Source organism: Aotus nancymaae, unplaced genomic scaffold (assembly GCF_030222135.1).
Source record: "Aotus nancymaae isolate 86718 unplaced genomic scaffold, 86718_ANA_hifiasm-v0.15.2.pri h1tg000015l_1, whole genome shotgun sequence".
NCBI lineage: Eukaryota > Metazoa > Chordata > Mammalia > Primates > Aotidae > Aotus > Aotus nancymaae.
In genome coordinates, this window is record NW_026988427.1 from 4,374,454 (window position 1) to 4,391,229 (window position 16,776).

General features: G+C 40.8%; 1 protein-coding gene across 2 annotated transcripts in view; it reads left to right on the top strand.

Moving 5' to 3' along the window:
* CREBRF (CREB3 regulatory factor) overlaps positions 1-16,776 on the top strand; it is an 81,301-nt gene that overhangs the window by 10,782 nt on the left and 53,743 nt on the right. Inside the window, exon 2 of one of the 2 annotated variants that reach the window (XM_012461154.2) lies at positions 15,314-15,514. In XM_012461154.2, coding sequence (XP_012316577.1) covers positions 15,506-15,514 — 9 coding nt within the window. In that variant the 5' untranslated portion in view covers positions 15,314-15,505. Of the gene's footprint in view, positions 1-15,313; positions 15,529-16,776 lie in introns of both variants that reach the window. The other variant, XM_012461156.3, reaches the window with a different exon arrangement.

Consider the following 16,776-nt stretch of genomic DNA (forward strand, 5'->3'; position numbering starts at 1 on the left):
AATACTGAGTGCCTGATGGAGGAGGAGTGGAACTAGGTTCTGGTTACTTTATCAACTTCTTCTCTGATAGCTGCTAATTCTATTCAGTGCTGTTTTCTCAGCAGTTGGAATAATCTGCCTCACTTGTTTGATTTATCTTAACACTTTTGAGACAAGTATGGTATAGATTAAACTCTGCATGTCTCTTTATTAGAAACTATGCAAGGTATTATGGATGTACATATACATTTTATGTCATTCTGTTCCCTCAAATTGTCCAGAACTGTATGGTGAAGCTAGTATGATTAACTATGAAAAAGTGATAAATTATATGTAATTGTTTGAACAATAAAGAACAGTAATCTCTCTAAAGAAGCCTTTTCCTTTTATCTGCTACTTCTTTTTTTTTTTCCTCTTTTTTTGAGACGGAGTTTCGCTCTTGTTACCCAGGCTGGAGTGCAATGGCGCGATCTCAGCTCAACGCAACCTCCGCCTCCTGGGTTCAGGCAATTCTCCTGCCTCAGCTTCCTGAGTAGCTGGGATTACAGGCACGCACCACCGTGCCCAGCTAATTTTTTGCATTTTTAGTAGAAACGGGGTTTCACCATCTTGACCGGGATGGTCTTGATCTCTTTACCTCGTGATCCACCCTCAGCCTCCCAAAGTGCTGGGATTACAGGTGTGAGCCACCGCGCCCGGCCCCCTATCTGCTACTTCTTTATTGTGTATAAAGATGACTAGTTTGCAGCTTTATGAATTACTTTGTGAGTCCAGAGATTCTTTCGCTGATTAAAACAGCATAATTGACATTCACCCTCATAAGGCTGGGGGCAAGGGTGTTAAGTGTCCTGTGTTGCCTGAGTGTTCCATATCCACCCTGGTTCTAGCTTGGTGGAATGTGGAATTTAGACACTTGAGGATTCTGAGTTGAGTTTGGGTTTATACCTTGATAGCAGCAACATCCAAGGAATATCATATACCAAGGAATATATCTGAGAATAAAAATAGCCACCATTTATTGAATGTCTGTTTTGTGCTAGGGCTAGATACTTTATATATTATTTTATTGTGAACCACAATATCCCCACAAAGTAAGGGGGGATTTTTGCATTTACATATAGAGTAAGGCAGGCAAGAGTCCGGAATGAAATTCCTTTTTTTAAAAAAAAGTATATATATATTTTGAGACGGCGTCTCACTCTGTCACCCAGGCTGGAGTGTAGTGCCGAAATCTCCACCTCCCAGGTTCAAGTGATTTTTCCATCTCAGCCTCCTGAGTAGCTGGGATTACAGGTGTGCGCCACCACACCCAGCTAATTTTTGTATTGTTAGTAGAGAGACAGGGTTTCACCATGTTCGTCAGACTGGTCTCAAACTCCTGACCTCAAGTGATCCACCCACCTTGGCCTCCCAAATTTCAGGGATTACAGGTGTGAGCCACCACTACTGGCCAGGAAATTAAAAATATTCACTTATAATGCATAACCTTTTACCTAGAGTTTGTTCCTCATAAAGCAAGCCTTTTAGGAATATTAGAGCCAAAGAGGCACCGAGCTTTTCTCAGTGTTAAAAGAGATGACTGCAAAACCATGTTCAAATAACCTCTGTACCGGCTATTAAATAGTTTATGCTTGTATAGCTGTTTCACGCAGTAGGAAGGAATTTGAATAGAATTTGAAAATTGTCTCTAGTATATGTTCATGCTGCTTTTGAAAAGGTGCCAAATCTGATAAAGGAGGAAGGAAACAATTTTTTTTTTTTTTTTTTTGAGACAGAATCTTGCTTGTAGTCTAGGCTGGAATGTAGTGGCGTGATCTTGGCTTACTGCAACCTCTGCCTCCCGAGTTCAAGTGATTCTCATGCCCAGCCTCCCAAGTAGCTGGGACTACAGGTGTGTGCCACCACACCTAGCTAATTTTTGTATTTTTAGTAGAGACAGGGTTTTGCCATGTTGGCCAAACTGGTCTTGAATTCCTGACCTCAAGTGATCTGTCTGCCTTGGCATCCCAAAGTGCTGGGATTATAGGCAGTGAGCCACTGTGCCTTGCCCATACCATGTATTTTGAAGAAGAGCTCAAATCTTTGATAACAAGAGCACCAGAGTTGTTAGAGTGTGTGAAGAATGTCTGGTGTCAGTGGAATCCTGCTGTGTTTTTATGTGGCTGCCATTAATTGTACTGTTCTGTTTAACATTTTGTAGATTTCTGCAGAACAGCTTAGAAAACGAAGTGGTTATTTAAAATTTAAATCTTTAACATCTAAAACAAAAATATTTTGTTTTAATATGGTGAGTTTATCTTCCTGCTTTGTAGTTTAAAATATTAAAATAATGACCAGGGAGAGAACAGTGTAACATGTATCAGTCCAGTGCCTGAATTCAGTTAATTTAAATTAAATTTAATTCTACTTCTTCCTGTATCCTCTCTTCCCTAGACAAGAATTATATCAGGTCTTTAAAATTGATTAAAATTTAAAAATCATTCTTCTTGGAAATTAAAAGTTCAGGAGTACAGTTTTTCATATTTTTACTATATGATACTACAGTGGTTCAAGACTCAATTTAACAAACTAAGATGCTTTGGAGCATTTAAAAGATGCTCAATACATATATATTGAGCGATTTACTTTTTTGTAATAGTGAAGAGCGCTGCACTTTTGACTCCTTATCCAGAAGGACCTGTAGTCCTAGGGGATTTCCCATTCATTGTCAGCCAACTCTTATGTGGATGGATGACTGCTCAGAAAGGCATTGCTTTTGGCACTGTAGTGAAGTAGGTGTGAGATATGATGGTCATTCTCAAAGATTTCACAATCTGGTAGTGGAAGCAAGGGGATAGGAGAGAAGAGGAACAATATGAGCTAAGACATGAAGGTCAGAGTCTGACTACTGGAAAATTCTTAGTGGAATGAAGTGGGCCTGTAACTACCTGGAGGATTGGGAAATGTAACTACCTTGAGGATTAGGGGAAATTAGGAGTAGTAGAAGACAGGATCAGAAAGATAGTGTCATTGTGTATGAGCATTTTTTTTTTTTTTTCTTAGTAGACTAGATCTCCCTACGTGGCCCAGGCTGCTCTCAAACTCCTGGGCTCAAATGATCCTCCTGCCTCAGCCTCCCAAAGTGCTGGGATTGTGGGTGTGAGCCACTTGTGTCTAGCGTAATATCTGAGTAGTTTGGACATTATCCAAGAAACGTATGGAAGTTGCTGATGACTTTGGAGCACAATGCTAATATGATGTGCGGTAGGTTGGAAAGAATAATTTTATATTAATCATCATTTTAGGCTGAGTGTGGTGGCTTATTCCTGTAATCCCAGTACTTTGGGAAGCCAAGGCAGGTGAATGCTCGAACTCAGGGGTTCGAAACCAGCTTGGGCAACATGGTGAAATCCTCTCTACAAAAAAAATGCAATAATTATCCAGGTGTGCTGGCACATTCCAGCTACTTGGGAGGCTGAAGTGGGAGGGCCACTTGAGCCTGGAAGGCAGAAGTTGCAGTGAGTTGAGATTGTGCCACTGCACTCCAGTATGGGTGAGCAAGACCCTGTCTCAAAAAATTTATTTTAATAATTTTAATTTTTAATAATTTTAATTTTTTTCTTTTTTAAGAGACAGAGTCTTACTCTGTCACCCAGGCTGGAGTGGAGTGGCACAATCATAGTTCACAACAGTCTTGAACTCCTGTGCTCAAGCAGTTCTCCTGCCTTAGCTTCCCCAGTAGCTGGGACAACAGGCATGTGCCACCGTGCCTGGCTAATTTTCACATTTTTTTTTGTAGAGACAGGGTCTCACAGTGTTTCCAAGACTGGTCTCAAACTCTTGGCCTCAATCCTCCTACCTCGGCTTCCCAAAGTGCTAAGATTATTAGCATGAGAATAATTTTTTTTTATTTTTGAGACGAAGTTTTGCTCTTGTTACCCAGGCTGGAGTACAGTGGCGCGATCTCGGCTCACCTCAACCTCTGCCTCCTAGGTTCAAGCAATTCTCCTGCCTCAGCCTCCTGAGTAGCTAGGACTACAGGCGTGTGCCACCACGCCCAGCTAATTTTTGTATTTTTAGTAGAGTTGGGATTTCACCATGTTGACCAGGATGGTCTCGATCTCTTGACCTCGTGATCCACCCGCCTCGGCCTCCCAAAGTGCTGGGATTATAGGCATGAGCCACCATGCCCGGCCTTAGCATGAGAATAATTTTAAAATGGGAGATAAGAACTCAAGAGAGGGAGAGGAAGAGAGAGACAGGAAGACTATAGAGTAAATATTAGAATGGTAAATATAAGATGATGAAGGCCAAGTAAGGGTTGAGAAAGAGGGAAGGGCAAAGTCAAACAGATGCATTTGTGCTCAGTACAAGGTAAGTGATCTGTATTTCTTTGTTAAAAAGAATTGATATGGTTTAACTAAGTGAGTTGGGGAGAAGGTAAAGAGTCAAGGCTGAAGGCCGGGCGCAGTGGCTCACGCCTGTAATCCCAGCACTTTGGGAGGCCAAGGCGGGTGGATCATGAGGTCAAGAGATCGAGACCATCCTGGTCAACATGGTGAAACCCCGTCTCTACTAAAAATACAAAAAATTAGCTGGGCATGGTGACGCGTGCCTGTAATCCCAGCTACTCAGGAGGCTGAGGCAGGAGAATTGCCTGAACCCAGGAGGCAGCCATTGCGGTGAGCCGAGATCGCGCCATTGCACTCCAACCTGGGTAACAAGAGCGAAACTCCATCTCAAAAAAAAAAAAAAAAAAAAAAAGAGTCAAGGCCGAAATCAGCCTTCTATCCCTGAAGGTCAGAGAGTGATAGTATTATTGACAGAAATGTTTGGATAGGAATGTTTGGATGGGCAGATGGCATGTTGTATCTGAGGTGGTGGAATGTGAACATGGAGATATCCTCATCTCAGATAATAGAGTTCATGCATGCACATGTTTATGTTCAAAATGTAGATTTTGGAGTCCTTTAGATATGATCTTTGAGGCCCTAAGAGTAGAGATAGTCTTTGTGAGGATAGGTTTGTTTGGAGGTATCTATTTACTGAATGACCTTGGACAAATCTCTTATTCTTGCTGTACTTTTTATTTATTAATGTAAAAAGGGTTGGACAGGGACTGGGGGATAGAGGTTATCCTGACACTATGACTACTTTACCTAGATATTTTATCAAAATACTGGTACTTGTTACTTCACCAAGTTGTTTTATCAAATGACAGGATATAGCAATGTACTTTAATCTGTAAACAGCTACACAGATATAAACTGAGTATTTTGTCCCCATTGGTAACCAAAGTTGGCTGGGTTTAGAAATGCATCCCCTGGTTCTGTCTGAAATTATTCTGCACTCTTATTCTTGTGCTCTGAACAACTTAATTGACAGATATCAAGGCTGCAGAAAGCTTCCAATACCTTGCAGTTGATAGTTTTCAGAAATAAAAAGTAATCCTTCCCATTCAACTCAGATTAATCCAGATACATGGTTTTATAGTCTTTTTTTTTTTTTTTTTTGGCCAGGCTAATGCCCATAATCCCAACACTTTGGGAGGCTGAGGTGGGTAGATTACCTTAGCTCAGGAGTTTGAGACTAGCGTGACCAACATGATGAAACCCCATCTATACTAAAAATACAAAATTAGTTGGACGTGGTGGCACAGGCCTGTAATCTCAGCTACTTGGGAGGCTGAGGCAGGAGAATAACTTGAACCCGGGAGGTGGAGGTTGTAATGAGCCAAGATCATGCCATTGCGCTCCAGCCTAGGCAACAAGAGTGAAATTCTGTTAGTCTCAAAAACAAAAATGAGAAAAGATAGTTTTTTCCTTATTGGTTCCCAAAGGGCTTTGATTAAGCTCCCATATGTTGTCTCTGTAGCCCAAAGATTAAATAAAGTTGGATAGAAGCCTTTGGAAAGGAATTGAACAAAATTCTCACTGAGAGTTCTTTAGTCTTCCTGTAACATGGCATTCTAAGGAGAGATCACTTTTGAGATTTAGTATATTCTCTTAGCTTTTTAAGATTCTCAGTAAAATGTGGTTTAACTATATTTTTGTGGCAGACCTAATTCACCTCCCATATTTTATTTTTCATTTAAAAAATTTTTTATTATTTATTTTTTTTTTGTTTTCTGAGACAGAGTGTCTCTCTGTCTCCCAGACTAGAATGCAGTGGCACGATCACAGCTCACTCATCTCACTGCAATCTCCATCTCCCGGGTTCAAGTGATTCTCCTGCCTCAGCCTCCCAAATAGCTGGTATTACAGGTGTGCACCACCATGCCTGGCTAATTGTATTTTTAGTAGAGAGGGGGTTTCGTCATGTTGGCCAGACTGGTCTTGAACTCCTGACCTCATGTGATCTACCTGCCTCGTCCTCCCAAAGTATTGGGATTACAGGCGTGAGCCACTGTGCCTGGCTACCTCCCATTTTTAAAAAACTCTGAGTGTGAGAATAAAAGACTATTGGATTGATCAGGTATACAGAGTTTGCAAGGTGGTATGGCAAAAGGATCACAACGTCTTACAAAGTTATTGTAAGTAATGCTTTGGCTAGGAAGATGATCGTTTTTCACCCAATCAGAGGGAAAAGTTACAACTTCTTCCTCCTTACTTTTCTCTTTTCCCATCCTTCTTCTTTTTTTTTGAGACAGAATTTCGCTCTTGTTACCCAGGCTGGAGTGCAACAATGGCGCGATCTCGGCTCACTGCAACCTCCGCCTCCAGGGTTCAGGCAATTCTCCTGCCTCAGCCTCCTGAGTAGCTGGGATTACAGGCACGCGCCACCATGCCTAGCTAATTTTTTGTATTTTTAGTAGAGACAGGGTTTCACCATATTGACCACGATGGTCCCGATCTCTTGACCTCGTGATCCACCCGCCTTGGCCTCCCAAAGTGCTGGGATTACAGGCATGAGCCACCGCGCCCGGCCCCACATCGTCCTTCTTTAAAGACTAGCAGCAGCAGAATTTGGAATAATAATAAATTATAAGTAAATAATAAGTAAATAATAAGGATGTTTTGCTAATAATCGTGGCATAAAGTGTAATTATCTATTTTGAATTTTACTTGCCTATTTCTAAATTTTGGAGTCTAGAGAACTGCTATCAAAGGGTAAAGTATAGTGATTCACCTGTAGTTTTGGTTACAGGATTCATATTACATAATAAAGGGAGAACTTGAGCCCCACTTTTCCCCCAGTGTGTCCCTTGCATAGGCATCCTCTGCTGCTTCAATGTTTTGGAGACTTTGGGATATCTGATATCAACTGTACCGTGAAAACAGGTAGTGGCCTGACTTAGTAAGCATCTGAAGGACTGTTTTGTTCTACTCTTGCAGTGTAGAGTACTTTTCAAAAGGAAAGAAAGGGAATTATTGAGCAGGACAGATGAAGTATAGCAGGATGGACAGAATATGAGGCAGATGGGTCCTAGTTTGCTAAAGAGCCTGGGCAGTCTGATGAGTTGTCTTTCTAGCCAAACAAGGGAGTCACGTGGGGTGTACACATTGTATAACCTTTTAAATCACCAAGTTCGCCTTCCCTTCCTGCCTCCCTGTTTTCTTGTCTCCTTGCCTCCCTTCTTCACTTTCCTTCTTTTCCTACCTCCTCGTCCATACCCTTCTCTTCCCCTGCCTTCCTTCCTTTCCCTTTCCTGCTTTCTTTCCTGCCCTCCTGCCTACTTCCCTGCCTCCTTTCCTTTACCTCCGGTCTTAGTCTGTTTTCTGCTGCTATAACCACATATTGGATAATGGATAATTTTAAGGAAAAGAGATTTATCGGCCGGGCCTGGTGGCTCACGCCTGTAATCCAAGCACTTTGGAGGCCAAGGTGGGCGGATCACCTGAGGTCGGGAGTTCCAAGAACAGCCTGACCAACATGGTGAAACCCTGTCTTTAAAAAAAAGAAAAAAAGAAAAAAAAAGAAGTAAAAAAAAAACCCCAGAGATTTATCACTGGGCATCATGGCTTATGCCTCAAATCTCAGCATTTTGGGAGGCTGAGGCAGGAGGATCACTTGAGCCCATGAGTTCGAGTCCAACCCGGGCAGCATAATAAGACCCTGTCTCTACAAAAAAATGTAGTTAAGTAAAAAGTAAAAAAAAAAAAGAGATTAGTTTGGCTCACAATTCTGAAGATTGGAAAGTACAAGAACATGACACTGGCGTCTGTTGAGGGTCATCCCATAGTAAAAGGCGAAGGGTGAGTGCACATGAGACAGAGAAAGTTGAGTTGAATTTATTTTTTCTATCAAGAACCTATTCCTGTAACCAGTGATAATGTCATTGATACCTATCTCTTAGGATGGCAGTTAAATTTCAAACATGTTTTGGTGGGGACATTCAAACCATAGCACCTTCCTTGCTTGTCCTCCTTTCTTCTTCTTTCAACTTTACTGAGGATTAAGTCTTAGGAGAAATTATTTATTTATTTATTTATTTATTTTTTAAAGACAGGGTTTCACCATGTTGGTCAGGCTGGTCTTGAACTCCCAACCTCAGGTGATCTGCCCGCCTTGCCTCCAAAGTGCTTGGATTACAGGCATGAGCCACCATGCCCAGCCGAGAAATGATTTATTTAAATTAGGGATCATGGCCAAGCACAGTGGTTCACACCTGTAATCCTAACACTTTAGGAGGCCAAGGAGGGCATATCACCTGAGATCAGGAATTTGACCCCAGCCTGGCCAACATGGTGAAAACTGGTATTAAAAATGCAAAAAATTAGCTGAGTGTGGTGGTGCACACCTGTAATCCCAGCTCTCAGGAGGCTGAGGCACAATTGCTTGAATCCGGGAGGTGGAGGTCGCAGTGAGCTGAGATTGCACCACTGCATTCCAGCCTTGGGGGGAGGGGGTGGACAGAGTGAGACTTTGTCTCAAAAAAAAAATTAGGATTTAGAACAGTTTCTGCCTCTTAGAATTGTGGATCTGGTACAGTTCAAAGACAACAGAGAGAGGACCAAGACCTCTGATTACATGAAAGAAATGAGCATGAACCAGCAAAGGTTAGGAAAGATCAAAGTAGACCATAGTACATTAACTATACAGCAGTATGAATTTATTGGCATTTCTCTTTTTTTGGTGGCGGGGGAGATGGGAGTCTCACTCTGTAGCCCAGGCTGGAGTGCAGTGGCATGGTCACGGCTCACTGCAGCCTCTGCCTCCCAGGTTCAGGCGATTCTCCTGCCTCAGCCTCCCAAGTAACTGGGATTATAGGCACCTGCCACAATGCCTGGCAAATTTTTTGTATTTTCAGTAGAGACGGGGTTTCACCATGTTAGCCAGGCTGGTCTTGAACTTGTGACCTCAAGTGATCCGCCTGCCTCAGCCTCCCAAAGTACTAGGATTACAGGCATAGGTCACTTCTCCTGGCCTATATTGGCATTTCTTACCTAAAAAACTTAAAATTGTTATGGTAAAAGGTACATAAAATTTACTATTTTAACCATTTTTAGCTGTACAATTTTATGGCATTAAGTACATTGATAGTATGATGTAATCATCACCACTGTCTATTCCAGAACACTTTTTTTAGAGACCGAGTCTCACTCTGTTGCCCAGGCTGGAGTGCAGTGGCACAATCTTGGCTCATCGCAACCTCTGTCTCCTGAATTCAAACGGATTCTCCTGCCTCAGTCTCCCAAGTAGCTGGGACTACAGGTGTGAGCCACCATGCACAGCTAATTTTTGTATTTTTAGTAGTGACAGGGTTTCACCATGTTGGCCAGGCTGTTCTTGAACTCCTGACCTCAAGCAATCCACCTGCTTCGGCCTCCCAAAGTGCTGAGATTACAGTTGTGAGCCACCACACCCGGCCTCCAGAACACTTTTATCATCCCAAACAGAAACGATGTACTCATTAAATAATAACTATCCCAGCCCTTAGTGACCTCTATTCTACTCTCTTTCTCTATTCTAAACACCTCATATAAGCCTAACCATACAGTATTTGTCCTTTTGTGTCTATGTATTTTACTTACCATAATGTTTTTAAGGTTCATTCTTATTATAGTATGTGTCAGAATTTCATTCCTTTTTTATGGCTGAATAATATTCTGTTGTATTTTGTTGATCCATTCATCTTTTTGTGGACACTTGCGTTGTTTTTACCTTTTGGCTTTTGTGCGTAATGCTGCCACGGACGTGGGTGCACACATACCTATTTGGGGCCCTGCTTTCAACTCTTTTAGGTATATACCTAGGATTGGAATTGCTAGGTTATATGGTAATTGAATTTCACTTTTTGGAGAAATAACAAACCATTTCCCGCACCAGCTGCACCATTTTACAGTCCTACCAGCAATGCGTGAGGGCTCTGATTTCTCTATATCCTTGCCAATACTTGTTGTTTTCCATTTTTTTGGATAATACCCATCCTAATTGATGTGTCAGAAATGTTTTAACATTTGCTCTGATGAATGTTAGATGACTCAGAAGAGCTACTTACTGTTGTGAGGAACCAGTTTCCTTAAGTTGCTAAAAGGGGCCAATGGCCTAAGTCAGTTTCATATAAAAGGGGAGCTGCAGGGATTCTGGCCATCATAAATAGCATCTGCTTATTCATAGAATACTCACATTTAAAAGAGGTTTATTTATTTCTTGATGTGAACTTTTTCTTTATATGTGGACTCAGGGATTAGCTGAAACTCTTAGATTCAGAAAGAGCATAATTTAGGAGCTCTTGAATATATGTAAGCTGCCAGGACACACCAGTCAACTCTTGGGTTTGACTTTTAAAGTTTTTGTTACTTATTTCGGCAGTTCTAGGGATGAGCTTTTTGGAAGAAGATTGTACCTATTATCTTACTTTATCTTTTATCTTGTGTAACATGCATAGTAAGCCTCAATATATGTTCAAGCAGAGAAAACAAAACAAAACAAAACAGAAACAAAACCAAAAAACCCAGGGTAAGACCTAGCAGAAGGAGGCTGTATAAGAACTTGAAGCTATGGCTATCTTCAGGTGGTACCATCGCAGCCAAAAAATCATGTGTTCCTCCTCATTGCTTTAGCCATCTAGGATCTGGTTCTGTTAAAGGAGTATCTTTCTCTGCCTAACAGCTTCTGTTGTTTATTTTTGAATGAGCTCAGGTACAGGAAATCTATTGATAAATAATATTTCTAATGTACCACAGTCCTCCCTTGAAAAACTCATAAAAATTGTATTGGGGGTAGGGCGTGGTGGCTCACTCCTGTAATCCCAGCACTTTGGGAAGCTGAGGTGGGTGGATAACCTGAGGTCAGGAGTTCGAGACCAGCCTAGCCAACATGATGAAACCTCTTCTCTACTAAAAATACAAAAATTAGCTTAGTGTGGTGGTGCATGCCTGTAATCCCAGTTACTTGGGAGGCTGAGGCAGGAGAATCACTTGAACCTGGGAGGCAGAGGTTGCAGTGAGCCAAGATCATGCCATGGCACTCCAGCCTGGGTGACAAGAGTAAAACTCCATCTCAAAAAAAACAAAAAACAAAAATTGTATCAGGAACTGGTGAACCAGTGCTGTGAATCAAAGAAGGTAACAACTAGAGGAATTTAGCCTTTCCCTTTTCCCCACAACTTCTCTGGAAGAAATACAAATCTTGAAGTAGGCTTCAGGGCAAGGCGGAAGATTTAATGATCAAATAAATTTAGGAAATGGTATCTGGTATACTCACCTTCTGATGATTTATAAAACACATTAACAGTATTTCCAAGAAGTCCTGTAGTGAAGGCAGTATACAGCTTTGTTTAATGTGTTTTTCAAACCTCACGACTCGTTTGTTGAGTAACCATTGAATATTCTTTGGAACAAATATTCCTTGGTTCACACTTTGGGAAATTAGATGACTGCTTTTTAAATCTAATTTTCTATATATTTTTATTTTAAAAAATAAAGACAGGGTCTTGCCGTTTTGCCCAAGCTGGACTCGAACTCCTGGGCTCAAGCAATCTTCCTGCCTCAGCCTCTTAAGTAGCTGGGACTACAGGCATACACCATGGTGCCAGGCTACTAGAGCATCGCTTTTGTTGTATTTTAATATCAAAGCTTCAAGTAAAATATAGATATTCTTGAGTGCAAAGAAGTGTAAAGGCATTCTGAAAAGCAAGTTGTTACACCTTCCTCTTCATTGTTATTATTCTGCTTTCTAAATATTAATGTGCCCTTTGCATATGATTTGCTGGTACAGGATGTAGTTTTTGAGTAGTGTATCATGGAAGATGCTATGTAATGGTAATTTCTATGGAAATTTTTTTTCTTCTTTTACTTTTGGGTGGGCAATTTCGTTCTTTATGGTTGTGTCGCATTAATGTTTTGGAAGAGTACTAAGCTAAGCATTTCTAGAAGATGGGTGCAAAATGTTGGGGATGAAGATAGTTTGTTGTGAAGTTGTCTCATTAGTTTTAGAGACTGGGAGAGTTTATCACTGAAAAGGAGTTCCACGGCTTAGAGTAGAATTGGTCCTTTCCCTGTCCTGTTTGCTGCCACTTGCAAGACTAGGAGAAACAACTAGGTGAAAGAGCTCAACCTATTACTTGGTAGATCTCTCTGGGAATCAGTGCCTTGAAAACATTTAGCGCTAGTGCTAACAGTTACCACAGGTGTTGAGCTTCTGAGCTAGACTAGCTGTGGGACAAATAATGAAAAAAACAAAAAAACAAAGCATTGGCACAATATACCTATTATAATCACCTTTCCAAATTAATTTTATTACTACATCTTAGTGTACTATCTCATTCATTCTCATAACATTTCTATTACATAGTTAGGAGAGTATAAGTATTCTCTGATCTGGGAGCTAAGGCATAAACTTAACAAATGTGCTCTAATTCATATGGCTGTTTCAATTATGGGATCAAACCTGGAACCCAGGTCTCCTAAACAATTGCTCTTTTTGCTAACTGCATTTACTGAAGTTTGTTTTGATGTTAAATAAATACATATATTTGTATTGAAGTTTTATGGCTTAGATAATTAAATGGCCAGGAAAGAGTATTGCTTTTTCCCTTAAGATCAGAAAAATTAGGCTTAGAAAGATGACCTTACCTAGTGTTGTATACTTTGCAGGTGGTGAGAGCTGTGACTAGAATTTAGCCCTTTTTTGTCCACCGTTTCCCTGAGAAACCAAGATGCTGGTAGATAGTATCTTTACTAGATGCCAATAATTATATGTTGAACAGAACTCAATCTCTTCCTGAGTCTTCAATCCTATTTTTTTTTTTTTACTTTTAAAAATATTTTAATTTTTTTGAGACAGTTTCACTCTCCGTCATCCAGGCTGGAATGCAGGGGCACTATACTGGCTCACTGCAACCTCTGCCTCCTGGGTTCAAGCGATTCTTGTGCCTCAGCCTCCCAAATAGCTGAGACTACAGGCGCGTGCCACCATGCCTGGCTAATAAGTGATCCACCTGCCTCAGCCTCCCAAAGTGCTGGGGTTATAGCTGTGAGCCACTGTGCCCGGCCAACCCTATCTAGTAACGTTAAGTTTTCAGATTTTGAAGGACATCAAACTTTTCTTCCAGATCCAGGTTTTACACCAAAATTATACTGGTCCACTTTATTTGAACACATGACTTTAATTGGATGCCTTTTGGGGGGCCTAAGTCATAGATCTAGAAAAGGTAACTGATCTTTCTTCTCATAGGAATCAGGGGAGATAATTAGGGCAATGACTATGACTATATACCAGTTGTAGGACGACAGCATGAGATCATGTAAGGAGAAACTGAACAAGAACTGGCCTTTGGCAGGAACAGGGAACAATCTAGTTACACTGTAGCACTGAATTGAAAAGCATAGTTAACTCTGTTTCTAGGCCCAGGCTGGGCACTTCACATTGTTTCCTACGTTAGACCAGTGAGCTGAGAATGACAGCTCACTGGAGGAGAGAGAGCAGCAAATATCCAGGAAATACAAATTGTAGTCAGTTTATTAATCTAATTAAGTAGAACAATTATTGAGTCCCTTGTTGACACTATCTCTTAATTGAGCTCTTTGAAATTAATGTGATCTCCTGTAATCCCAGCACTTTGGAAGGCTGAGGCAGGCAGATCATTTGAGGTCAGGAGTTTGAGACCAGCCTGGCCAACATGGTGAAACCTCCGTCTCTACTAAACATACAAAAATTAGCTGGGCATAGTGTTGCATGCCTGTATGATCTCAGCTACTCGGGAGGCTGAGGTAGGAGAATTACTTGAACTCTGGAGGTGGAGGTTGCAGTGAGCCAAACTGGGCCACTACATTCCAGCCTGGGTGACAGAGCAAGACTCTATCTCAAAAAAAAAAAAAGAAAGAATTAATATAATGTACCATGCAAGCCCAGACAATGTGCTGACTTCAGAAGGCAAATTCAGTGTAAATTGACTCTTCAATGTAAGAAGTGACACTGCATTTAGACTGAATTAGATCAAAGATAGGACAGTGGTTCTCAAAACTTTGGAGAGGACCAGAATCACCTGGAGAGCTTATTAAAAAACATTGTCGGTACCCACTTCTAGAGGTTCTGTTTTGATTTTGCATTTTGAACAAATGTTTAGTTTGATGCTGTAGTTGGTACTGCTGGTCCTTGGATCGCACTTTTGAGACCCACTGATCTAGGACAAGAAGATGAAGCAAGTATAACTGTTTAGTTCCTCCTGATTAAGGTCTTCACAGGGAAGGGAGAAAACATTAACATTTAAGCCTCTACTCTGTCAAAATCATTCTGTGCCAGATGATTTGGTAGTCATTGTTTAACTTAACCCTTGAAACCATTCTGCAAAGTAGTCCTTGGCCCATTTTCCCTCAAACATACTCCTATTGAAAACTTGCTAGAATAATTCTTTCTTCAATGACAGCTTTTACTTATAACTGAAAGAATAATGTTGGGATATACCATTACAAGTATGATTTTATTTAATGTAGATAATATGTTAAGTTCCATTGCTATTATATATTCATTACTCTTCCTGTTAACTTATGAGAGACATAAAATGTAGATTAATTTAGCAGTAATGATTATACAGTAGATGGAATTAAATTTTGAGATATGTTTTCTCATAAAGAACATAAAGTGAATGAGAATTTGACTTTAAAAGTCAGCATATTACATCTTTCAGATCACAGAAAAAATGAGCCTATGATAATTTTGTGGGTTTTTTTAGTGTTGCCAATTTGTTATTTACCAATTCTATTTTAGAAAAATACAAGAGGAGGAATGGTAAATTGTAGAATAGTCAATACTGAGATGTGACCAAATCCTTGATAACTCAACCGTAAGACTTACTCATTTAAAGCACAGTATTCTCTGTTAATATTGTTTTTGAAAAGTCAGCCTGTTTTTTGAAAAGTCAACTTGTTTTTAATGGAACTCAGTGAAGTCACTTTGTATTGTTTGACAGACCACATCGCACAGAGTTACTAAAAAATAAAAGTGGTGATCTAAGCAGTTGAATTGGAAGCACTCTGGGGAAACCTGCTGTTTATTGTGAAAATCGTCTTTGGTCTTGAAATTAAAAGGAAAGCTGGAAAGGAATTTACAAACGAGAAAAAAAAGAAGTTTGGAATCTGATTCACAGGATCTGGGCTTGGAAATGCCTCAGGTAAATCATACAGAGTAGGTGCAAAGTTTTATATTTTCCCACTACAGAAAGTCAAAACTGTTGGTTCTATAAATTTCTTCATCTTAACACGACTTTGCATACTACCTTTTTAAGATATCTTATTTCTGATCTCAGCTAGTTTTGAGTACATGTTCTTTCTTCCATTGCTTTCTATTTTTTATTTTGTTATCACCTGAAGTTTAATGAGTTCTACATATAGTATGGTGAACAGGTAGAAGGTGGACAGATCTGCTGGCTTTATGGGGTAAAACCAACTCCCCTGAAAATTAGTCTGCCGCAGCAATCCCATTTCTATCTCCTCACTCTTCCTATTTCCCAATTCTTACCTTTCGTTTGTGCCAGCTGAATTTAGAAGTAATTTAGAGGAAATAGTGAGAGACTTCAGGCTCCCTCCCCTCACCCCTCTCATCTCTCTCTCTCTCGTTTTTTTTTGAGACAGAGTCTATCTGTGTCGCCAGGGTGGGGTGCAGTGGCACGATCTCAGCTCACTGCAACCTCTGCCTCCCAGGTTCAAGCGATTCTCCTGCCTCAGCCTCCCAAGTAGCCGAGACTACAGGTGCGCACCACCATGCCCAGCTAATTTTTGTATTTTTAGTAGAGATGGGGTTTCACCATGTTGGCCAAAATGGTCTTGATCTCTTGATTTCGTGATCTACCCACCTCAGCCTCCCAAAGTGCTGGGATTACAGGTGTGAGCCACCATGCTCATCTCTCTCTTTCTCATAGACACACACACATACGTATGTGGGCACATGTAAATACCTCCCCACAAAATATATCTAAGAATGATTATATCTGTTTATATTATGGCAACTATTCTGAATTGATCAGTTTTGGTTTGAGGCAATCACTCAGACAATCAATGAAGCCCTGTTACTCCATATTCTACTTATCTAAACCTCGTTTCTTCTCCAGTGGTTAGCACTTGCCCCTCCCCTGTTCAGTGGTGGGGAGAAACCTAGAAGTAATGAGTGGGTAGGGATTCTTGGGTGGCTTTTTGTGTTGCCATACTGAGCTATCCCTTGAGCACAGGGAATCAACAATTTGCTGGGATTGTTTGGTGACTTGGAGACAGGCAGAAAAGACAAAGAAAGGGAACTTTGTAATGGATATTGAAAAGACCAGGAGCTGGCTGGGCCTGGTGACTCACATCTGTAATCCCAGCACTTTGGGAGGCTAAAATGGGTGGATTGCGAGGTAAGGAGATTGAGACCATCCTGGCCAACATGGTGAAACCCAAT